The following is a 25,344-nucleotide window of genomic DNA, read 5'->3' as shown; positions in this document are numbered from 1 at the left end:
AAAAACTCCTGGAGGGTAAAGTCTTTTATTCTTGTTACTGAGGTCCCTAGCCCAGTGCCTGGTATTGGAGTACTTAATAAATGTTTATGGAATTGTATAGAATTAATAATTTGAAGGTTGACTAACATGAAGAATTTTAATGTCTTTAAATCAAGCATTATTAAATAAGAGCTCCTACTCCACTGCTATGTGTCCCCCTCCTGCATTTTATTTTCTTGATTGTCAGCTAGGTATTTTCATTCTGATATATCACCACCCCTCCAAACACACACAGTGTTCTTTCATGAATGAGTTTTTAAAAGAACGTGGCGTAGGAGTTGGGAAATGTATAATAATAAGGCAGATAGAGCATTGCCTACAAGGAGTTTATCCATATAAGAAATGATTATATTACTTTTCTGTTACTAGTTGATTTTCATCAGAGTTGGAGGATGTTCTTGTCTAATTTAAAATACAGATTGTATGCTGTATATGAAATTAACTTTGGTTAGTCCTGGAAGGGACCCTCGGAGTTTTCTAGAAAATTTTATACTAGGGTACAATTAGAGGCCCGTGTAATGGTTAATCTGTAGAAACACACCATATATATTAAGGCTTTATGATGAGAGAAGATAATACCTTTGTGTAAAACCCAGATTGGCAGTCAGGTTGTATTTAAAGTGTTGGTTTGCAGTTAGTTTTCATGTGAGCAGATCTACATAATATGCTTCCATTTCTGGATTTGCTGATTTAAGTAAGCATGGTTAACGATTTTCCGGGACCAGGCCTTCTTGACCAGCTAGTGGCAGAGTAAGGACAGATTGGTGTTGCTGGGTAGAAGAGGCACAGCCACCATAATGTGTCCTTTTCTCCTGCTGCCAAGAGCTCTGTTGACTTTATTCTTGGGATAGGATGCTTATTGTTTCATGTTATCAGGCATTTTGGGGGAGTTGTTGCTGACTTACGGACTCCCAGTAGTAGTAAGAGCTATAGAAAGCCCAAGAGTTAGCGGAACAGTGGGAAATCTGCACGGACCAAAGGAACAGCTGCAGTTACAGCAATTGCTTGTTTTTGTTGCAAAGAAGGAAGTAAAATGGTCACAGGTTGGTGTGGGACCACCTCTGGCTTGGTGGTCATTTCAGAGTCTATGAAATGGAAACGGGGTCGCTGATTAGAGGACTCCAGATTTCCTATTTGTTCAAGAGGAAAGATTATTTCATCTTTCATCTGGGAGGCTATATCACAGTGTTTGCAGTTGGTCTCAAAGGAATTGCATTGAACTTTTTATTCACTTTTAACCACTTAATTTCTCACCTTTTAGCACTTAATAAATAAATTAAAATGACTCAGTGTAGTCATTTACATGAATAGAATGGAAGTGCTGTATAAGTGACTATGATGGAAAGTTTCCTGAAGGGTTTAAGTTAAATTTTAGAAAGGTAAACCTGTGAGCTGCCAGTTCGGGATGGGAAACTGGAATTAGAGCTGCAGGATTACTCAGATGGCATAAGGCTTGTATAGAAAGGTAAAGCCAACCATAGGAAATCGGGACAAGTTTGGCTAAAGAGGACAGTATGAACTAAAACTAGCATATGAGAATTGACAGGTAAGATGGTGATGTTAGAAAGTAGAATTAAGCAGTTTTATATTCCTGCTGTGGTTATGGCTCTAAGTCCAGATTCCGCTAAGGGTTTTCTTACCTTTTTCTGTGTAGTAACCCCTGCCACACAGGCATATACCTGTACAGAAAGGTCAGCTAGAGGAAGCAGCATGAAAGTGACAGAACAACACGGGAGAGAGAAAACCAGACGAAGAGTAAGGAGACCTGCGTTTGGCATCTGACTTCCACAAGTTTGTTAAGAGCCAGCAGATTGCATTGGGATTAAGTACGCAATCCATCAGCTAGAAGACTGCTTTTGTTTTAGTTTTTCTGCCATTAATCTGAGGAAGCCTACCAATTGGGATTTAGAATATTAGTAGTCTCTCTAATTGTATATACCTGATAATTTTGAACGAACAGAAGTTACATTATAGAAACTTGAACATTCATATTGTTCTCTTGAGTATGGCTCTACTATAAAGAGTAATCTGGTGGAAATCTATCCTGCAAGAACTGGAAGATAAGGCAACTGAAACTCGTATATTGATTTACTGACTCACTGTGTTGCAATATGAGGATAGGCAAGTGAGCAGAAGTAGGATCCAGGGACGCCTGGGTGGCTCAGTCAGTTAAGTGGCTGCCTTCGGCTCTGGTCATGATCCCAGGGTCCTGGGATCCAGCCTGTGTCTGGCTCCCTGCTCAGTTGGGGGTCTGTTTTTCTCTCTCCCTCTGCCCTCCCCCCATGTGTGTGTGTGTATACGCATGTGTGCACACACATGCTCTCGTTCTCTCAAATAAATAAAAATCTTAAAAAAAAAAAAAAGTAGTAGTAGTAGGATCCAGAAAGAAGAGGTGAGAATACAGATACCTGGACCTCATTCTTCAAACTCCTAATTCGCAATACATCTCTGGTGATAGGGCTCAGAAATGTTACTGGGGGGCGGGGGGGGTGGAGGTTAACCCCCAAAACTTAGTGATTCTGATTAAAAGTCAGATTTAGAAGAATTCACAGACTTAATTTATTCATGAGCATCTCTAAGAGCTATAATTTTATTTTAGAAGTATTAAAGCTGAGGTGGACTTTTTAAGTTGTAGCAGCAGATTGGTAAATTTCTTAATCCCACAACAGTAGAGATTTAGGCAATAGAATTACAAGAGACACTAAAGATAATATAACAAACTGTGGTAAGTACATGGACCAAATCTGGCCCCCTATCACTGTTTTATAAATAAAGCTTTATTGGAACACAGCCACACTCATTAATTTAGATCTGTGGCTGCCATTGTACTACAATAGCAGAGTTTTGTAGTGCAACAGAGATGATGTGGCCTACAGAGTGTAAATATTTCCTGTCCCTTTACTGACAAAGTATGCCAACTTTTGAGTAGATCAGACCTATCATTTTATCTATATGGAAATAAGATTCAAAGATAATGAGTGAAACATTCTGAGATTATACAACTAATTGGTGGTTAGAGCACAAATACCGTTTGGTTCCCTTTTTTCCTGCTTTTGTTCCATTATTTTTTGTTGGAGGAACTGATATATGGGTAAGATCGGAAAATATATTTGTGGTACAGTATTTTATTTATAGGTTCATTATTAATTATATTATGAAACACAGTTACCATGAACAGTAGTCCAGGTGTTAGATAACATGGCTATACAAAAACCTTTTAAATTTGGGTCGGGCGGTGGAATTTGGTTGTAGTATATTCTGTTTCCTGAGTACAAATCTTTGTTTGATCTATCAAGCAGTTTGATAACAAGATTCTTGTATATTGCTCATGCAGCCAAATGGACGGACTGTTGAAGTGGCTGATGAGGAAGTTGTCCGAACTCCTCGAAATATTACAGCAAAGCAGCCCTTAGAGACAGATAAGAAAAATGAAAAGGTAAGTTTGGGAACATATGAAATTATATGCAAGGCTCTTAATAAGAGAGTAACATATAAAAATGATGCTTTTCTGTTTCACAAAAGTGTACCTATAGAGCCCATTTAAGGATAACTGAAAATCTGGATTTTTCATAGCATATAGGTGGTGAAGGTTTAAGTAAGTTGTTTTGTCTTTTAACTTTTAAAAGGAAGGATATCACTAAGTATTTTAAATATCATGTGACATTACTATTCATTTTGCCAAAAGTTTATTCATGACTTGAACATCTTTTGTATGAGTAAGGTTCCAGGTATGTGACATGCCTCTTATTTGAAAACAGAATTGTGTTATCTTTGTTAATAGTGCACTTCTGACATAAAAAGCTTACCACAATTGTTCTGTAATATTCAGTGTTGAAACAGATTGCTGTTCTCATGGAGACATAATTGTCTATTTACTGTAGACAGTTTGACTTTGTTTGACAAAAGGGAATATTCTATACTCAGGTCATTATTAAAATGTTTGGATGTGCACTCTTAAGTTTTCAAATAAGACAATCTATCATACCTCATAAATGATACATTCCTGGGATTTTATTCAGTTTTCAGTGTTAGAATTGACCCTTTTTTTTTTCTTTTTTCTTTTTTACTCAATTTAGTTTGTAAGTAGGCAAAATGTAAAAAACTGTTAACAGTGGGTTGTCCTGCTATAGGAGAAAGACTTTTCATTTAAGTCTTTTTGGTACATTGAATACTTGTGCCCCGCCCCCCCCTCCCCTTTTTAAAACCCTACGCATGCATAACTCCTTTTCAAGAAAGACAGACAAAACAAAAGATAACCAGAGATAGGTAAGTGTTTTCCAGTAACTGGAATACAGCAGTTGCAGTCCTACAGAATACTAGTAAGAAATGGTTGCTGCAGTTTCTTAATGCTTGCAATTTTATTATTTTTAAAGATTGTATTTATTTATTTATGAGAGACACAGAGAGAGAGAGAGAGAGAGAGAGAGAGGCAGAGGGAGAAGCAGGCTCCTTGTGGAGAGCCTGATATGGGACCCGATCCTGGGACTCCAGGATCATGCCCTGGGTCAAAGGCAGGCAGTAAACCGCTGAGCCAGCCAGGCATCCCATGCTTACAATTTCAAAATGTCTTTGAAGAATTGGCAAGATAATTCTCCCTCTGTAGCCCAGTAAAATTGGTCTAGGGCCAAGACAGCTCCAGGTAGGATGGCTTAAAATGAAGGGTAATTATAGAAAAGAGTTAAATTTATGCCTTTATTTTGCCTTTGGCAGAAAAATAAAATAGTAAATGATTTGTATCAGCAAATAAGCATATGATTTCGGGATTGCGAATTTACAGAATGCATATCTTATATGTCTAATATGGATTTATACTTCTTCCATCTAAAGTTTCCTTGTGGGATCCCTGGGTGGCACAGCGGTTTGGCGCCTGCCTTTGGCCCAGGGCGCGATCCTGGAGACCCGGGATCGAATCCCGCATCAGGGCTCCCGGTGCATGGAGCCTGCTTCTCCCTCTGCCTGTGTCTCTGCCTCTCTCTCTCTCTCTCTCTGTGTGACTATCATAAATAAATAAATAAATAAATAAATAAATAAATAAATAAATAAATAAATAAATAAATAAAAATGAAAAAAATAAAAAATATAAAGTTTCCTTGTTTCTGGGCTTTCTGTGTAGTAGTGAGCATTTTATGTTTATTCTTGCTTCCACTTGCTGAATTGTCTTGAAGAATTCATAGCTGGAATAACCGATGAACTACCATTCATCTCTGATTGATGAATCATATGTAGATTGGGTATATTAGGCTATAAAACCACAGTTGAGTTTATAATCATTCTGAAATTTTTGATAGGAATTAATGATAATAATTGACATTTGTTAAATATCTGTAACATGGCAGGCACGTTGCAAGGTGAGGTATGTGTATATGTATGAATATATTTATGTATGTCTAGTAGAGACAAGTTATTGGGTACTTACTGGGTGTACTTTTAAGACTTCACAGAATATCTATACGTTACTCTATGTATGCTCTACCAGGGCACTGAGGAGGTGGTATTATACCTATCTTACAAATAAGAAATCTGGGGCAGCTGTGGTGACTCAGCGGTTTAGCGCCACCTTCAGCCCAGGGCGTGATCCTGGAGACCTGGGATGGAGTCCTACGTCGGGCTCCCTGCATGGAGCCTGCTTCTCCCTCTGCCTGTGTCTGTCTGTCTGTCTCTCTCTCTCTCTCTCTCTCTGTGTTTCTAATAAATAGAAATAAAAAGTCTTAAAAAAAAAAAAAAGAAATCTGAGGCAAAAGTTAATCAAACCTATTGAAAGTAGTCACTTGTAACCCAGACCCATCTGACTTCAAAGTCTGTGCTTTTTACTGCTCTGAATGATCTCTGATCCTTTTATAAACTCTACCAGACAGACAGTAAGAGCCCCATTGTACAGATAAGGGCTCTGAGACATAGAGGGATTTTGTGATTTCATTCGTTTCATAGTTTCTGAGGTAGGATTTGAATCCAGCTCATTCTGATGCCAAAGCCCATGTACTTGTTAACTTGATGGTACCTCCTCCTTTCAGTTGCTGTTGCTTTTTCAGGACGGAGCTTCTGCCTTTGGTTTGCTGCCTATTTGATTTGACTTTTGGCAAAATAGTAAATGCTGCAACTCACAGCTAGTGTTTCTTTTTGTCATCTGCATCTTGGATTTATGCTTTTTTAACTTGGTTCCATCCAAGAGACCTCATTTCAATTAATTTTTTATGCTCTTGCACTGTGTGTGTTTTTGTGTGTTTTAAATATGTGTTTTTAAAGACTTTTTAGTGCTTTTATTGTAAAGATGCTTACCATAGATCTTCTTAAGAACTTTCATATACATTATTGTACATTTGTTTTCCTCTCAGAGCTATATCTTGGGCACTTTGAGAAGTACACTTTGCCTATGGAATAATTACACTCTAAGCTGTAATGTTGAATCCTTGCTTTGTCACTTGAATAAACCTTATGAAGACAGACATTGTCTAAGAACCATATATGACAGGAATTCTAGATCTTGGGCCTGTAAAGCAAGTTAAACTTACCATAGTTTTCTAGGTCTTTATTTGGCTCTGAAGGTCAGTGCTTCATTGGTACTGGTCTCTGGTGGAGTATACATAGGACCATTAGCTAGGCTTAATGCATTGTGCTAGTAGATGCAGAGGAGAATGGAAGATGTACCTAACCCTCAGAGAGGTTGCAGTCTAGTTAAGGAAATGCAAGCACAAGAGAAGATAACTGGTAACAATTGAGTGCCAATTATTCAGAGAAGTAAGATTGTCCTGTTTGGGTGGCCAGAAAAGATTGACTTAATTGGACTTCTAAGGATGAGGATGGTATTTCAGTAACTAGAAGTGAGGAGGCCAGTTCTGGCAGGTGAAAGAAACAAATGAACACAATCAGACATTATTCAGCTAAAACAAAAGAACGTATTCAGACATACTCAATGGAAAGCCAACCCTAAACGAGTTTGACCGGTCAGGGTCGGGTGGGAGTATGATAAAAATAGATACAGCTAGCAACAACACTTATGAAAGCAAATCAGGCTTGTATCAGTGATTTATGAGAGTCTGAATTAAGATGAAGTGCAAAGGTTGTAAGAGAAACAACAGAAACAAAAATATATGAAATTTGGTCACCAGGTTTTCAGGATGCAGTGGTGTCCTGCTGAAATACTAATATCACTCATTGTAAGTATTAATACGCTCCTACTTTTTTTGATGCTATATAATACAAATATTTTCACATCTCTTAACACTGATAAATAACTCTTGGTTGGGGAAGGAGGGGAATATTATCATTTTTTTAAACCAATCTCATTAAAAAGAGTTTAATGGATTGCCCAAGATCACATAGCTAGTAAATAATGATCCCTCAATTTTGCTGCGGCAGCATTTCTCTTAAAGTGTAGTTTGTGGACCCCTGAGAAGGAGTCCAGGGGACCTTTTGCTGAGTCCTGGAAGACAAAACTGTTTTCATAATAATTGAGACATTATTTGCCTTTTTCACTGTGTTGATATATGCGTGAATGGTACAAGAGCAATAGCAGGTAAAACTGCTGACTTGTAGCACAAATCATGACAGTTTACTATAGTAACTACTACAAATTACTAGTAGCTGTAATCTTTATTGCAATCCACTCGCAGTTAAAAAAGAAGAAAAAAGCCAATTTCACTTAAGAGTGTCCTTAATAAGGTTGCAAAAATAATCATTATTGGTTTAATTAAATCTTGACCTTTAAACACATGCTTTTTAATTATTTCGTATGATGAAATGGGAAGTATACATACAGCATGCTGTGTACTGAAGAAGAGTGGTTGTCTTGAGGAAAAACACCTGTACAATTGAGTTACAGTCTGGACTAGCCATTTATTTCATGTTGCTCCATCTTAACTTGAAAGAAGAGCTGATAGGCTGTGGTTATTTAGACTTAGGGTATTTGTTTTCTTAAAAACAAGGTGATCCTGTCACTTCAAGGAAAATAACAGTATTTGTTGCAAATGATACAATGATATATTTCCAAGTGAACATTAGAAATTTGGAAAATTTGTATCTGTCACCATGAGTTTGACAGCATCCCAGTGCTTAAAGAATTTCTGATGAGATCAGTTAGGATATTAAAAACATGATTTTTATTTTTTAAAGATTTTTATTTATTTATTCATGAGAGACAGAGAGAGAGAGAGAGGCAGAGACACAGGCAGAGGGAGAAGCAGGCTCCATGCAGGGAGCCCGACCTGGGACTCGATCCCGGGTCTCCAGGGTCACGCCCTGGGCCGAAGGGAGCGCCAACCAAACATGATTTTTAAAAATACTTTATACAGTGGAATATTTTAACATTGTAGAAGATGTGTGTAACTCACTGAACCAGTATTTTCCAAATGAGCAATGCTTGCATGTTACAAAATCAGGCAAGTGTAAAAGATTCATTCAAGGTGCAAGATAGACCAATAGAGTATGGGAAACTTCACCAATACGGATTCCACATTGCAACAGTTTTTAAGAAATTCCCACTTGACAAATTTTGGCGTAATATTTTTTTCCTTCTTCTCTTAAAACCCTTCAAGACTTCCCATTGCTCTTGCTCCACAATCTGTGTGTGTGTGTGTGTGTTTTAAGATTTTATTTATTTATTTGAGAAAGAGAGCACAAGTAGGAGGGAGGAGCAGAGAGAGAAGCATATTCGCTGCTGAGCAGGGAACCTAACACGAGCCTGGATCCCAAGACCCTTGATCCCAGACTCTGGGATAATGACCTGAGCTGAAGGCAGACACTTAACTACCAGAGCCACTCGGGTGCCCCTCTTCTTCCACAATCTTAATCATAACCTAAAGGCCCTGCCTGTGATTCAGGTCTCTTTTCCTACCCCTACCCTCCCTAAGGACACACACATTGGTTTTCTGTCTTTTGTTTTGTTAAACAGCTTTAAGATATACTATAAAATTTTACTTTGTTGAAGTGTATGATTTTAGTGTACCTGCAGAGTTGTACGGCTCTTACCACAGTGTGTTTGAACGTTTCCTCTTTCCAAAAAGAATTCTTGTGCCCATTACCAGTCATGCCCCATATTCCCCTTTTCCCCTAGCCCCAGTCCCTGTTAATCACTAATCTTTGGTGTAATATTAAAGAATGATGCAGTTATTTGGAAAATTATTAAGACAGTCCTCCTTTTTCCTGTTACATATGTATGTGTATGTAGCCAGATTTCCTTCATATGCTTCAAATAATGTATCACGCAATAAAATTAAATGCAAAAGCAGGTACGCGAACTCAGCTGTCTTTTATGAAGCCAGACAATAAAGATATTTGCAAAACGTAAAGCATAGCACTGTTCTCACCAAAGTGTTTTTTTTGTTGTTGTTGTGGAAAATACTTATATAGGTGTAATTTTTTTAATGTAGGTGCAATTATACAATATGTAATTAGTCTTATTATTTTGAAAGAAGTTAATATATATCTAAATAATATCTTTGTTTAAATTTATAATATGGTAGATATCAGTAGGTATAACCCATGTAAACAAAGGCTCTTTGACATCCTCAGTCAGTTTTAAGAGTATCCTATGAATCAAGCAGTTTTAGAACCACTACTCTAGGAGGAATCAGTGTTTAGAAGACCAAACACAAACTTATTCCAAGACCTCATAGGTTTTAAGCAAGTGTAAGGTATAGCAGCTCTTAGGAAAACAGAGAACACCTGCACGCCAGTGAGCTTACATACATTTATGGTTTACCTTCTAAAATACATCTTAGAAACTAATTTAAAACCAGGGATTGGCAAACCATGACCCTTTTAACATGTCTAGTTCTCTGCCTATTTTTAAAAATGTATTGTAAGGCAGCCACACTTATTTACTTACTTACTGTCTTTGGCTGCTTTTGTAACAAAACAGCAAAGTTGAATGGTTGCAACAGAGGCTTAAAATATTTACTGCCTGACTTATTTTTTTGCTGAAACCCTGTTTTAAACTCCTAAAGTAGTGTTTTTGGATTCCTTCAAGTGTTTCATTATCTGGAATGCTTTCAGTCTAATTGTGTAGGTCTTGGACTCTTGACCTTTTGGGCTCCTTACGCCCAAAATCTGTAGCTTCATGATTCTTGGGTTCCTATCTAAGGAATTACTTTTCAATTTCTTTAAGGTAAATACAGTATTTTCTATAAAGGAGGGAGTATCTTACCAGAGAAACCTCATTTCTGCGCCTAGAATTTTCTGTCTAAACTCCTGACAACCAACAGGAGTGAGACCAGAACCAAGACTTCTACACTAGCCCATCATTTTTCCATGATGCTGTAGTTCTATGAGGCAAGAGGGGATGGAAATTCAGTGAAATAATGAATTTGGTTTTAAAACACTAAGATTGAGGTAAAAATGGGGTCTCCAAGTGGAATTAATTTATTAGGCTGTTGGAAATACAAGAACCATATCTGGGAAAAGAGTTCAGGACTAGATTTAAGAAGTTCTTAAGAAAGGTTTCTTGTAAATTTTTAAGATTCTGGGTTGATAGCCATGCTACTTACATGGTGTACCATAATTCATGTGCTCACACTAAACATATTTAAATACTTTAAATATGGAGGGTTTGGATGATGGATCGAGTACACAAATATAATAGCCCAGGGGTTTTATTTTGGGGACAGTGAGAGTTGGACAGACAAGGCCATATGTAATGTAGTCTACTTTTAGGCTCTTTGATTGATTAACCAACTATTAATTGAATATCTTCTGTCTGCAGGGTGCACTATTCTAGGCACTAGGAATATAGTAGATAAAACGGGGGCGGGTGGAGAACTAAAAACAAGCAAATATATTCTCTCATGTCAGGTTGTGCTAAGAGCTGTGAACAAAAATATACCTCAACAGGGTAAGGAGAAAGAGGTCAAGTGCAAGTCGTGGGCACTTTCCTGCACCTGCAATCCTGCTGCTTCCTTGCATTCAGGAAAATGCATCAGAATGGTAGTGAGTTGACTAGTCTTGGCTCTAGTTTAAATTACATGAACACTAGCCATCACCACCACCACCACCTGCCCCAGAAAAGGGGGAACATCAATTGCAACTTTCCTTTTAAACAGATTTGTGACACTTTTTATAATTAAATCTCATCCTTACATTGTGTCACCAAGTTACTAAGATTAGGAACTGCTGGTATAGATAAATGTAAGTAATATGCTCTTTGGACCATCTATCCTTTGCCATTTAACCACGCTGAGCTTGTTTACATGTTTGAGACAAGTGAGAAAAATAAATAGTACTAAATGTGCAGCAGTATAGGGATTTGCCGTATTTGTTTAGGCACAAAGTGGATGAAATTGATCCTAATGCAGTAGTTTTAGATTTTTCAAGTCACGGTTGTTTCAAGTTTTCAAAACAAATTTGACTAACAGCTTTTAATTTTGTTAGGTACATACATTTTTAAAACCACCACTGTCATCATTACCAGAAAAAAAGGAATTTTGACACAATGGAAAGAGAAAGAACAAAAATCTCAGAAAACAAGAGTTTTTGCCATGAGTTAGTGGAAAATCTTACATACTAGCCACTTGTCTGCACACAAAAGCATCACAGTATCTGCATCTAACCTTTAGGAAATACTCAGCATTCCTCTTTTCCAGGCTTTATTTCCTTTACCAATCCTGACATTACCAACAGTGGCTTTAGATAATTATAGGGCTTTAAATATTAGATATGTCAGTTTGCCAAAATTTTAAGGACCAGTATTTCCCAGAATAGAGAATTAAGAAATTGAGTAAGGATTACACTTAGAATCTGACTGCTTACCTTGGTATAAATAACTAATTGCAAAATAAAGTATTCTTTCCCTTAAAATTTGTAGTGTCTCTCTTAATGTTAGTTTATGACTGTATACAAATATTAAGTTATACTCCCTAAGTTGATCTTTTCAGCATGAATTTAGCTATGCTCTGCTATATATATATATATATATATATATATATATATATATACACACTTTGCAATTTCTTAAAATAGCAAGATCTGCCAAAAAAGCAGTTAGCCATTTCAGTAGATTTACTTTTGCTGCTACTATATACCTTTGTTGCTCTAATAAGTGATATCACTTATTTCTGGGTATTGTGTAATATTAGAAATATTCATTCATGTTAAGAAGTCAAAGGTAGGGCAGCCTGGGTGGCTCAGCGATTTAGCACTGCCTTCAGCCCAGGGTGTGATCCTGGAGACCCGCAATTGAGTCCCACGTTGGGCTCCCTGCATGGAGCCTGCTTCTGCCTCTGCCTGTGTCTCTGCCTCTCTCTCTGTGTGTCTCTCATGAATAAATAAAATCTTAAAAAGTCAAAGGTAAAAGATGAGCTAATCTGTGGAAGTCATTTTTGTGTCTTTTTTTAATAGCCAGTTTATAAGGTTTTGATATTTTAAGTTCTGTGAATTTGAATGCATATTACTTGTAGTCCTAGAACTAGAAGCATGTGCTTTTTTAAGACTGTTGTCTCCACACTGGAGTACACAAGAAGATATCCATTGGGATGTGAAGGAGGAAAATATTGGCTTTGTATTTATACTTCATTTTTTATTAAAAGAAATTAAGCTTTATCCATATTAGTGTATGGCTAGTCATTGGCATCCTCATTTGGAATATTAGAGGGTAGTAAGACACTACATGGGCCAGATCCTGAGAAGAATGGGAAGTGGTAATGAAAAGACTACTCTCATTTGTTCTTTTCTCTTAACATATTTTGACAGATTGCATTTGATGTGTGCTCAACTCCATGAGTTACTTGATTGTGTTACCCAGTTTAAACTAGACTAACCTTTAGTGAACAGGCTGCTAAGAAGCTGCAAATTGTGGATGATAAGAATGCAAATAAACAGTTAGAAAAATTGAATGGGCATTGCTATGCCTACCAAGACCTTTGTCAACCATATCATAAGGTTAAGATCATTTAATCATACCTGGTGAGAAATTGGTCACAAAAAATTCCAATCATCAAGGAAGAGTTTTGAAATAGAAATATATTTCTACTTCTGGTAGAAAACCTTGCCCATTTATACTGTGCCTTGAGATTTTAGCTAATAATATTCTGAAACTGTCTAAATCAGCAGGATATCTAAGCATTCAGAATGTGAAGATTTTTAAAGATGATTATTTATGCAGTACCCAATAAGACAGAATTTAACTAAATATAATTATGAATGCTTAGAAGGCATTCTCTAGGTTTGTTACTTACAGGAGGAAAAACATACGTGGGGGAAAAACACTTTTTCTTTTCTGCCATGAATAGAATTCGCAAAAAAACAATATGACAATCAACCAGAACACATTCTTTATCAGTATTTACTGTTGGGTACAGCATAAAAACATTGCTGATGAATTGAGTAAATCAGTAGCAGAGCAAAATTCAAATTGGAAAAATGTACAGATTATTCTGACATTGGAGAACTTGGTATATTCTATTTCAGTAATGAAACGCATAAGAACTATTTTTGTGAACTACTAAAGATTAAAAAAATACCTACAAAGGTAGATTCTCAAGAATAGATCACTTAATTTAAATTTTTTAGTGTGGAAAAAGTAAATAAAAACCACTGATGAAGGGCCTGTGTGAACTGGAATGAAATTTAAAAAAAAATAAAATTTGGGGAGTAGGGAAATAGAATTATAGAGATAGTACCATGCATGAAATTCATTTACTACATTATTTCTATAAATCAATGATGGCAAAAAAGGTATAAAGCCAGACTACAAATTGGAAAACAAGGCCTTTAAGTTATAGTAAGGGCAAAGTGGAAGTCATCATCTTTTATTGTACAAAGAAGAGATTCATTGACTATATTTCTCAAAATACTTTTATAAAGTTGACCAACTTAAAAAATGAACCACACATTTTTCTTTTATTAAAATTCAAGCATTTTAAATGTGTTGATCTTTTTTACAATAACAAGTGATTGTCTACTTAGCAGATCTTTTTGGGAAAAATTTGTGCTTACTAATCTGTCCCTTCAGTGTTAAGGAAACTTTAACAGATGTGTCACAAGGTAGCTGATTTTTTTTTTTTTTTAAGAAACTCATGCAATCAAGAGTATATTCTGAGGAAAAAAAAAGTATATTCTGAGAAGTTTACATCATTGTGTGTTTTGTTATTAAAAATTATTTGTTGTGAAAATTCTCATATCTGCATAATTTAATAGCTTTGGAGTAGTTTTCTAACAGAAAGGTTCTGGAGCATGCTTATCAAATCCCAGCTCTGGCATGTAATAATTATGTGATCTTGGGGTTGGTTAGTTGATCACTCAGTGCCTCCCCTTTCTCATCTGTAAGGTGGAAATAATAATATCTGCCTCATAGAGTTATTTTGAGACTTGACTGGGTTAATTAGAAAGATCCATATAAACGATAGCAATACAGGGATCCCTGGGTGGCGCAGCGGTTTAGCGCCTGTCTTTGGCCCAGGGCGCGATCCTGGAGACCCGGGATCGAGTCCCATGTTGGGCTCCCGGTGCATGGAGCCTGCTTCTCCCTCTGCCTGTGTCTCTGCCTCTCTCTCTCTCTCTCTCTCTCGTGTGTGGCTATCATAAATTAAAAAATAAATAAAAATTTTTTAAAAAGTGATAGCAATACAACCAGTTTTTTATTTTTTTTTAATGGAGGAGATTTTTAAGATTTTATTTATTTGAGAGAGCGAGAGAGAGAGAGAGCGCACAAGCAGGGTGAGTGGCAGAGGGAGAAGGAGACTCCTCACTGAGCAGGAAGCCAGTCTCAATCCCAGGACTCTAGGATCATGACCTGAGCCAATGGCACTTGCTTAACCAGACTGAGCCACTCAGGCGCCCCAATACAACCAGTTTAAAAAAAAATTTTTTTTAAGTCTTTTTAGTGAATCCATTTGTTAAAAATGCCAAAATAAAGTAAAACCATCAGATTCAATTGCAGGAAATATTGGTGTTGAGTACATATCCACTGATGTATGTACTCCATACACAACAACTGTATGTTGACTGCATATCCACAAAAACCTTTGCATACTTAGAATTAGAAGGTAAGGTGGAAAAATTACTGTCATGTTTTATAGTAAACATGGCCTTAATTTAAATGGATCTCAGTACCTTTGTCAGGTATGATAGTTTTTAATATTAAAAATATTAAAGTATTAAAATGCATGAATTTAGAAGATTATTAAAAAGTAATGAAGCATATTCAGTTATACTGCTTCCACTAAAAATAGTTAGGTTTTGGGCACTTGGGTAGCTAAGTGGTTGTGCATCTGCCTTCAGCTCAGGGCATGATCCTGGAGTCGGAGATCAAGTCCTGCATCAGGCCCTTTGTGTGAAGCCTGCTTCTCCCTCTGCCTTTGTCTCTCATGAGTAAATAAATAAAATCTTAAAATACATTATTGTAGTAGGATATGTGTAATAGCCTTCCAGAATATACAAATAAACATTTTAGAATGTATGTCTTGCATATTGTAGATATTTAATAAATTTTTCTTGCATGCTGCCCAATCAAGAAAGGCTAAGGCCAGCTCCATGGTAGTCTGACAAAAAATGGGGGGAAAGAACTGTGTTTAACAAGGGAGCCAGGACTTTGTATTTGCAGTTTTCTTCAAAAGTGTTAACTGTAGTAAGGTGTTTTATCTCAGTAGGATGGCTTGGGCAAATAGTAGCATGTATGCATATTTATTTTAACGCTTTTTATAATACGTTCTTAAGTCTCATCTGAGTAAGCGTGATTTTTTTGATTAGTGACTTTTAAAGGTAACTAAAAATCAAACAATACCTAGCCTAAAACCAAGATAGTTGTCTTTATTTTTCTGCAGATTTCACTTTAGAGACAAATGGCAGTATTTCAGTGTGAATATAATTTCTATCCTTTTATCATAGTTGCTCTCTCCTTGAAAAAGTCTTATTTATGTATACTGCTTCATAGTTAGCAGTCTGCTTTCATATCTTATTTAATCCTTAAAAGAACCTTATGTGAGGTTAGGAATTTTTGTCGCATAAGGCAGTTGGGAAAGAGGGTTTAGAACTACTTGGCCTAAAATCTCACATAGCTAATACATGATTAAGTTTGTATTTAGAGTTCAATATAGAGAGACAGCATAGCAGAGTATTTGTGAAGGCAGGATCTAGGGTCAGAACTGAATTTTAGTTCCAGTTTTACCACTTAATAACCCTGTGATCTCAGGCAATTTATATAATCTTTTTATGGTCTCAATTCTCTTATCTGTAAAAAGGGGGTACTTTAGTTAGTTTCTATAGGTCTGTACTATTCAATGTAGCAGCTACTTGCATGGCTACTTAGCACTCTTTCTCATACTATCTTCTTAATAGTTTTTTATATTAATTACATTTTGGAATAGTATTTTGGACTTGTTGGTTTTACATATATTATTAAAATTAATGTTACTTATTTCTTTTAACTTTCTAACCTGTGTGCTAGGAAGTTTTAAGTTACAAACATGGCTTGTATTATATTTCTGTTTTGGACAGTGCTGTTCTAGACCAGGGGTTGGCAAACTCTGGCTCCCGAAATCCAGCCAGGTGCCTGTTTTTGTAAATAAAATGTTGTGGGTACACAAGTCATACCCATTCAATTATATATTGCACATAGCTACTTCTATGCTATAGCAGCAGAGTTGTACAATTAATTGCTACGTGTAGAACTATATATGCTTTGCATAGCCTAAAATATTTACTATTTAGTCCTTTATTGAAAAAGTTTGCTGACCCCTACGCTAGGCTGTAATTGAAAAGTGCTCAGTGTATTATCTTTACTTGAGAGTGGTTATGAGAGACAGACATACAGAAAGTAGATTGGTGGTGGACGCCACTGGGAGAAAGGTGGTGAGGAATGACTGATAATAGGAACCACGTTTCTCTTTGGTGATGATGAAAGCATTCTGGAATTAGATAATGGTGATAGTTGTACAACTATTGAATAACCTTGAATACAAAAACTACTGAATTTAAAGAGGGTAAATACTATGGTATGTAGATGATATCTCAATTTTTGTAAAGTGAATGTGAGCCTGGCGTGGTAGATGTAATAAAGCAGTACATGAAACATGATATGTGTTGATGAGAACATGCAAAGAAACAAGTACAAGTCAACTGTGGGGAATATAAAAAAAAATTGTTTTTGAATTGTTTCTTACATACTCCTGTTGTCAAAGAATTTTTAATCACTCTTCAGAGCTGTCGTTTATTGCTTATTCAAACTAGCATTTACTGCTTTACTCATAAAAAAAGACTTAATTATCAAGATATAATTTTTTTGGTGGTAAACTTAGAGATAGTGTAGAAGAATACATATGTAGCCAATCTCAATAAATAGTTGAATGAATGAATGAATGAATGAATGAATGAATAAATAAATAAATAATAAAATCACTATTTTATGAATGTTAATACTCTTCAGGAAGCACTAATCTAAGTATAGAAATCATGGCTTTATAAAGTTTTAATGAACTTTTGAAAGGAGAAAATATTAGCAGAAGGGAATTGGAAGGCTATTTCAGAATATCCATATCTTGCATGCGTGTAGGTATTTTTTTTCTTTAATGAATTATTAAATATCTACCATATGCAAATCCTAGGTATTTTCACATTGCTCTGAAACTGACAAAATATTGCCTGCTTTGTATAGTTGACTCGCTAATTTGTTATACCATAGGGATTCCAACAAGTGTTTTATAAAATCCCAACACCAATAATCAGTGCATCATTTTATTTTTGAACATTAGCAGTAGATTTTTATTTTATTGTTCTGAACCCATTATATTATAGTACCTTGTTTTATGATATGTTAGGGTAGCATGTTTCTAAGGGCACAGACTTTGGAGCCAGATAGACCTATTTCCTAATTTGACTCTACCATTTACTAACTCTTAATGTGACCCCAGACAGCCTGTTTAATATTTTTTAACAGCTCTAAGTCTCTGTTTCCTCATCTCTAAAATGGGAATAATACCTTCTCTAGTGGGTTTTTTGTTTTTTTTTTTTTTTTAGGGAATAAAGAAGAAAATGAGTGTAAAGTACTTAGCACAGAGTAACCCACTCAATACATGGTGACCTCATATTATTATTGCCATTTAATGTTAAGGTTTTTAATCAAACATTAAATTTTTTGGTTGTCAGCATCATACATTTCATTATGTATTTTACTGACTCCTACCTTTTCAAAAACATAATGAAATATTAAGTAACATTCTATTTTACTTTCAGTCAAAGAAAAATAAGAAGAAATCAAAATCAGATGCTAAAGCAGTGCAAAACAGTTCACGCCATGATGGAAAGGAAGTTGATGAAGGTACTTGAGCAAGTGAAAGGACTATAGTGAAATTTTAAATCCTTTTTTACCATGGTGCATTATATAAAAGCTGCATTTGTGTCGCTTGATCTTGTATCTAGCTTTTCTTTTAATAATTACAGATTTTACTGTGTAGATCTGTGACCTTGTTAGAAAACACTTTTTTAAAAAATCTAAATTATTTAAGGATCTAATAGTGTTTTTCCTGAAGGGAACCACCTTGAAATTTAAGGTCTAGCTCAATATTTTGAGCAATTGTTTTGTCTTTTTTCTTAGAAATATGGTTTGGACTTTTTCCTTCTTGTTTATTATAAATATACTATCCCTAGAAGGCTGTGTACAAAATTCTTGAGGAAGCCCTTTATTGTCATCACCAAGTAAACCCATTTATTAGTAACTATTTATAACACTTTCAGTTCTCTCCAGCAGGATAAAAAGATATACAAGATGACCTACCTATTATTTTTCCTAATTCATAGATGACAGAGTTGATAAAAATGACCAGAATAAATAATAATGGCAGTTAGCTGCCTAAAACAACATACTGGAATTAGAATAAATTCTTAGGATAAATTAATATAATCAATACTCTTGGCTTTTAGTTTACTCTCTAAATTTATCATGATATTTTATGTGCCCCGCCCCATTTCCCTCCTCAAAACTACAGCTTTTTTTGTCTTCCCCTTTACTGAATAACACTTTTTTTTCTGGGGCTATGTCAGGAGCCTGGGAAACTAAAATTAGTCACAGAGAGAAACGACAGCAGCGTAAACGTGATAAGGTGCAGACTGATTCTGGTTCATTGGATTCAACTATCCCTGGGATAGAAAATACCATCACAGTTACCACCGAGCAACTTACAACTGCATCATTTCCTGTTGGTTCCAAGAAGAATAAAGGTATATTAGTGGAACATAAGAGTCATACATCAAATCCAGCTCCTTTTAATCAGATGTACAAAATATGATTACGTCAAAATTTGGCTATTTTGAACTGCTTACATGATTGTGCTGATATACCCTTCTTCGTGAGAGCACTGTGGACCACGTATTGGTTTACCTGAAAACCAGCAGTGTTACTTGTTACTTACTACTGCCTAATGAATGGCCTGCTAAATTAAAATTGCCTTTCTGCCTTGAGTCACATGAGAAAATGATGTTGCCTTTTTTTCTTGTGTGCATTGCTTTGCCCCAACTCTCTTACATCTCCATTTCTTATAGTGGATGAGACATTTACTAAATAAAATTATTTGTCACCGTTCTGCATGTTGAGTGCTTTCATTCCAAGATGAAACAAGCATGTTCTGGATAGTGCAGGCTCTATCTGGACTTCTTATCACCCTGACTTTTTGAGAATGCCATAGGTGTTTGATAAACTAGACTGGAACTTCAGAGGTTGTTGAGCTAATGTTCTTCCCATGTATTTAAAGTGCTCACACTATCCAATACTGATGGCTTCTTAGTAGCTCTTTACATTGCCATCACTTTTACCCTGGAGACATCAGTCAGGGTACTGTTCAACTTGCACATGGACTTTTCTTCCTCCTTTTTATTAATTGCCTACCCTGCATTTGTCTCCAGACCACTTTCTTAGCCTTGTTATCTTTTACTTTTTTTGCTTGATGACTTGCCAGAATTTATTGCTTTGGTATAGCAGTGGCTTCTATTTATGCATTTTCATCGTTACATATTAGCCATGCTTTAGTGCTTCTTTCTGTTGGTGGCCCTCTTTCACTGTCTTGGTGCATGCCTTCCTTGCTAGCACAATCCTTTGTCATGCTGGTTTTTTGATACATTGTAATCATTATGCTTTTTAGTGTCAGAGAAATGGTATCTTTGTTTGTAACGTCGTACCTCTTGCTGTATTTCCTAAGTCCTGGTCCCAAATACTGGCAGTGTTCTTAAGTTGGATGTGTTTGCTTCCAGGATTATTGAAAAGGCAGCTGGTATTGTTGAGAGGTGGCAAAGTTGAATCCAATTACAGAGCCCCAGTTCTCCAGTTCCTACTTAAAAGAATCTTGATAAGCCTTACAGAACAGCAGACTCTATGTATACTTGAACAGTTTTCCAGGTCCTATGTTGCCATTTTAGTTGACTAAGAATAGGGTAACTATAGAACTCAATTCCTTAAGGACATGTTAGATATGTTGTAAAACTGACTCTTTTCCAGTGTAAGAATTTAGTACTTGAAGAAGCAAGTTATTAAAATTAACAAGTAAAAATTAATGTGTTTGTTAACTCCTAATTTAATGTGCATAGTGTGGCCTATTTAGTATTAAATAAATTTTATTTCTATTTCAACCAGGTGATTCTCATCTAAATGTTCAAGTTAGCAACTTTAAGTCTGGAAAAGGAGATTCTACACTTCAGGGTGAGAGAAATTACATGTAACTTAAATTGAAGGCCCATCAAAATAGAAACTTACATACATGTCTCTTTCCTCACATGAATGATACAGAAGGAAAAAAAAGACTTAGAAATGATTTTTAATTACTAAAGTAACATAATCACAATCCAGAGATTTTGGAAAATGGATAAAAAGAAAAATCATTCCCACTTCTAACAGTCTTTGGTATGTTCTAGTTGTTTCTCCCTCTCCCCATATGTAAAAACATTTTTTTAGTAATAGTTTATACGCAATTTTTATTCTAGCTTGCATTGTGTAAGCCAATACAGAAAAAAAAAATTTGGGGTTGGGGAGGACTCGGTTTTAATATAGGCATATATGGGATAAAAGACTTTACCCCTGTTTATTAGGGAAAAATCCTTAATACCTATAATCATTTAAATTGATTCCTTAGCAAAATCCAATATTTTACAATAAATGGACTGCAATCTAAAGTTGTACTGTGCTTCACAATTAGAAAATACTTTATTTACTCGTTTATGGTAAAGATTGAATTAAGTAGAGTGGTATACCTTACCTAGAAACTAAAAGTGTTGTTGTAAAATATAAATTGAGAAATGAAAAAGCACTTTCTTGTTTCAGGTTTGTTTTCACCTTGTCAGCTTCCTTCATTCCCATGGTTCTTAATCCTGGCTACACTTTACAGTTGTCTAGGAAGCTTAGAAAAACAGCATACACACATATGTACATATACCTGCATACAAATATTCTGATTTGATTTGATTTTTATTTTCTTAAGTAATCGCTATGCCCAATGTGGGTCTTGAACTCACAACCCCAAGATTTAAGAGTCACATGATCTACTGACAAGCCAGTGAGGCATTCCTAGAGATTCTGATTCTAATTAGTCTGGGCTGAGGCTCTAGTGTCTATTTTCAAGAAATTTTTCAGTTGATTTTAATGTGCAGCCAGGTTTTAGAATCACTGCCTTATTATACATTATGTGTGTGTGTGTGCGTGTGTGTGTGTGTGTGTGTAAAAACATATAACTAAAGAGAAGTGTTCATATTTTTAGTGGGTGAGTATTCTGAATATAGCAGAATATGTGTTGTTTTCCTGTTTGCTCTGTTGTACTTTCTTTGAGCAAGTCATTCTGCTGTTGAAAACATCATTAACATATAAAGTTCAAGCCTACCCTTAGTTTTTAAATTAAAAGTCATCCATGATGGTCATGTCACTTTGAAGAGTTTTCATTTTTATCTTTAAAGCTCAGGCTGTTTAGAGGACAGGACAGTAGGGGGGGAAATGAGTGATAAGTATAAACCAAGCAGTCATAGAAATTTGAAAATATCCCAGTTTTAGAATAAGGAGTCATGTATCGGTTTTTAATCTTCTTTTCTTTTCTTTAAGTTTCTTCAGGATTGAACGAAAACCTCACTGTAAACGGAGGAGGCTGGAATGAAAAGTCTGTCAAACTCTCCTCACAGATCAGTGCAGGTGAGGAGAAGTGGAACTCCGTGTCCCCTGCTTCCGCAGGCAAGAGGAAAAGTGAGCCATCTGCCTGGGGTCAAGACACTGGAGATGCTAATGCAAATGGAAAAGACTGGGGAAGGAGTTGGAGTGACCGTTCGATATTTTCTGGCATTGGTAAGAAGTGTTAGAAAATTTTAAGTTCACTTACAGTTGTTTATTTCTGGTACATTTTGAATTTTCAAGGAATGCAAAAAGAAAAAGTAGAAAAATGAGTGAAGCTATACAGAAATAATAGTAATAATTAATTCATCTTAACCTTCATGGAGAGCAAAGGGGAAACTAAAAAAGTCAATAATAGCATGTAATACTTCCTCTTAGTGCTCTCACACTTATCACATCTGATTATCAGTGTAGCTAAGGGGTATAATTGTGTATTTTTAGTGATGTTATAAATTTAACATGTGAGTAGGTTTTTTGATTAATTTCAACAGTTCTACTGAGTTTAATTAAAAATAATGAAAGCGGTTTACAGCATCTACTTTGATGCTGTTTTGCAGTCCGCAAAATGACTATTTATAATTAATTTCCCCCCTCAATTTTAAAAATACAGACCAGTAGTTGAGAAAGCTTATTCTTGTTGAAAGCAATCAAATTAAAAGCAACTTAATTCCGGGGTGTGTGTGTGTGTGTGTGTGTGTGTGATGGAAAAGAAATCCATGTTTAATATGGAAAACTACAAAAAGAGAAGGAAAAAGCCACTGTTACCACATCACCCAATGACAACCACTGTTTTTTTTTTCACTGTTTTTTATAAATCTTTAATGACCTTTTATTTTTTTTCTGTGTACAGTTGTTTTTTGTTTTTGTTTTTGGTTTTTTTTTTGTTTTGTTTTTTTTACATAATACAATTTGGATATGCATTTTTATGTCCCCACTTGTAACATAAACATTTTCCTCTTTGTAAGTATTTTTATTTGAAGACCCTATGATATATTGTATAAACATAGCATATAAATTATTCAACTATTCCTATATTATAAAGATAATTTTTTTAAAAAACATTGTAAATGACATTGCATTGAATATATTTGTTTTTGGCTTATTTGGAGTGAGGTTTGGGTTAAAGGGAGTATAAACATACGGTGCTCTGTGACACATTGTCAAGATATTTTCTAAGAGAGTAGTTCTAATTTATACAGTCAGCATCAGTATGAGGGCCAATTATCATGTGCTGACCAAGATTGGTATTTATACATCTTTTCTAACTTGATAAACAAAAAAATACATAAAGTGTTCTGGTTAACTTTTTAAATCACTAATGAGGTTGAGTATTTTTCACGACTTTCTTGATCATTGCTATGTTATGAATTGTCTATGTTCTTTGCCCATTTGTCTAATGGCCTGTTATTGTTTGTTGTTTTTTTTTTTTAATCAAGTTGTAACTCCATACATTAAACATACACTTTTTTCTGTTGTGCTTGTTGCAGATACTTTTGTTTTATTTCTTTTATTTGAAAGAGCAATAGACACTACAGAGTGTTTAGTGTTTAAGTAGAAAAAAACTTTCTTCCAATGTTATTTGCTTTTCCCATCATTTTTAAGCCTAGAAACTCCTGTTGACTCTTGTCCCCGAGAATGCAGTTAGTAGCATTTACTGATAATTATTTTTAAGCTCATTCTTCCATACAATGTCAAGAAATTGTGTAGAAATATCAAAATTGGCTTGGAAGAAGAAGAAAGCCTCATTTTCAATAATGAAGAAAGCATAAATGCTGTAAAGCATCTTTCCATATTTAACAAAAGATAGTCAAATTTTATGGAGTAATGTTAAAAACTATGGCCTTTTCAGATATTTGCAATTTACTTATAAAAACTATGTAGCATTTTTATAGTTAGGACATAAATTAGATGGTACTTGCTTAATGTTTGCTGCAGATAAAATTAAGCAGCAGGTTAGAGTTCCTGTCTAGGTGGATTAGGACCTTTGTTGAAATTGAAAGAACTATATTAAACTGGATTTGTAGTAAATCACTAAGAAGAGACTGGTGTGACTGGTCTCATGGATGTATATGTTCTTTAAAATACTCATTTACAAGTAAGAAATATCTTGAAAATGTTGAGGAAATAGTAAGTATAGTAGAATGAGTGTGGACTAGTTGAAACAGACCTATTTGGCATGAGTCCCTATTTTCCCACATACTAACTTCTGTGGAAATCAGGCTAGTTCTTTAACCTGTGTGAATTTCCTAGTTTCAGTAGTTATGAGGATTGGCTATAATGAAGGTCAAGAACCAAGTTCAGTGCCTGTCCCAAAGTAGTAGCAGAATGATGGTAAATAATAAGGTAGCTTGTTAAAGTGGAGAAAGGTTTTTGAAGATAAACTTAAGTTCCAGTCAAGGCCCAGCTGTTTTCTGGCTGTCAGCTAGTCACTTAAGTACTCTGAAATTGAGCCTTAGCAGGGTTACCCTACGGATTAGAGGCACTGGTATGAAAAGTTTGGCCTATATTAGACATTCAATAAATAGTAGCTATTGCTGTATTGTCCTAATCTCTAAGGTTATCTTTAAATATTATTATCATAGTTTAAGCCTGTACATATCTTTCAACTTTTCTTTTGCAAATTGAAGGTTCCAAGTGACGTTCTTTATTTTAACAGCTGCTTGGTCTAGTGTGGATAGGGGAATGAATACCTCTGAACAGAATTCTGCTTCTTTTGCATCTCTCACACTTAACTCTGCTGTTTCTGGTATGTGAAAACAGTCTTTCATTTAGTTAACAAAAGAATTTCTGTTTCAATTCTTTTTAGCTCTCGCTATTTGAAAATTAATCGAGTCAAGTACTGCTATCAACATAAATAATAGATATATAAATTAGCAGAGGCATTAATAAAAGGGGAGAAAGGAAGACCTAAATTCTTATCTGTCAGTAGCTTGGTTCCTTTCTGTAGTGAAGATAGAAGATTCTGTGGCCTAACATAACTGAAAGTTCCTTGGCAGGCAGACAAATGCAAATAGAAGGCCTTCCCTTCAGGCTCATGATACTTTTCTGTTACTCACATATTTCTACCATACTTCTACTTGCAGTTTGCTGTTTCCTTTCTATTTGCCCCCATTATCATGAGTTTACAACTAATCCTTTTCGGTTATGTAGACCATCACATAATAACTTAAGAGTATCTGTTGATTTAGAAAATACATTATTACTAATAAACTATTATGAATTCAGCATTAAAAATGGATATGCCT

General features: G+C 35.4%; 1 protein-coding gene across 6 annotated transcripts in view; it reads left to right on the top strand.

The window, feature by feature from the left end:
• MTDH (metadherin) overlaps positions 1-25,344 on the top strand; it is a 56,908-nt gene that overhangs the window by 8,683 nt on the left and 22,881 nt on the right. For 2 of the 6 annotated variants that reach the window (XM_072803819.1, XM_072803817.1), the window contains exons 2-6: positions 3,374-3,475; positions 18,196-18,280; positions 19,003-19,179; positions 20,585-20,650; positions 22,037-22,273. In XM_072803819.1, the coding sequence (XP_072659920.1) occupies positions 3,374-3,475; positions 18,196-18,280; positions 19,003-19,179; positions 20,585-20,650; positions 22,037-22,273 (667 nt within the window). Of the gene's footprint in view, positions 1-3,373; positions 3,476-18,195; positions 18,281-19,002; positions 19,180-20,584; positions 20,651-22,036; positions 22,274-24,755; positions 24,846-25,344 lie in introns of all 6 variants that reach the window. The other 4 variants (XM_072803820.1, XM_072803818.1, XM_072803815.1 and 1 more) reach the window with 3 other exon arrangements.

The sequence above is a fragment of the Canis lupus genome, chromosome 28 (genome assembly GCF_048164855.1).
Source record: "Canis lupus baileyi chromosome 28, mCanLup2.hap1, whole genome shotgun sequence".
NCBI lineage: Eukaryota > Metazoa > Chordata > Mammalia > Carnivora > Canidae > Canis > Canis lupus.
The sequence above is the reverse complement of the archived record's forward strand: the minus strand, read 5'-3'. Positions and strand labels throughout refer to the sequence as shown.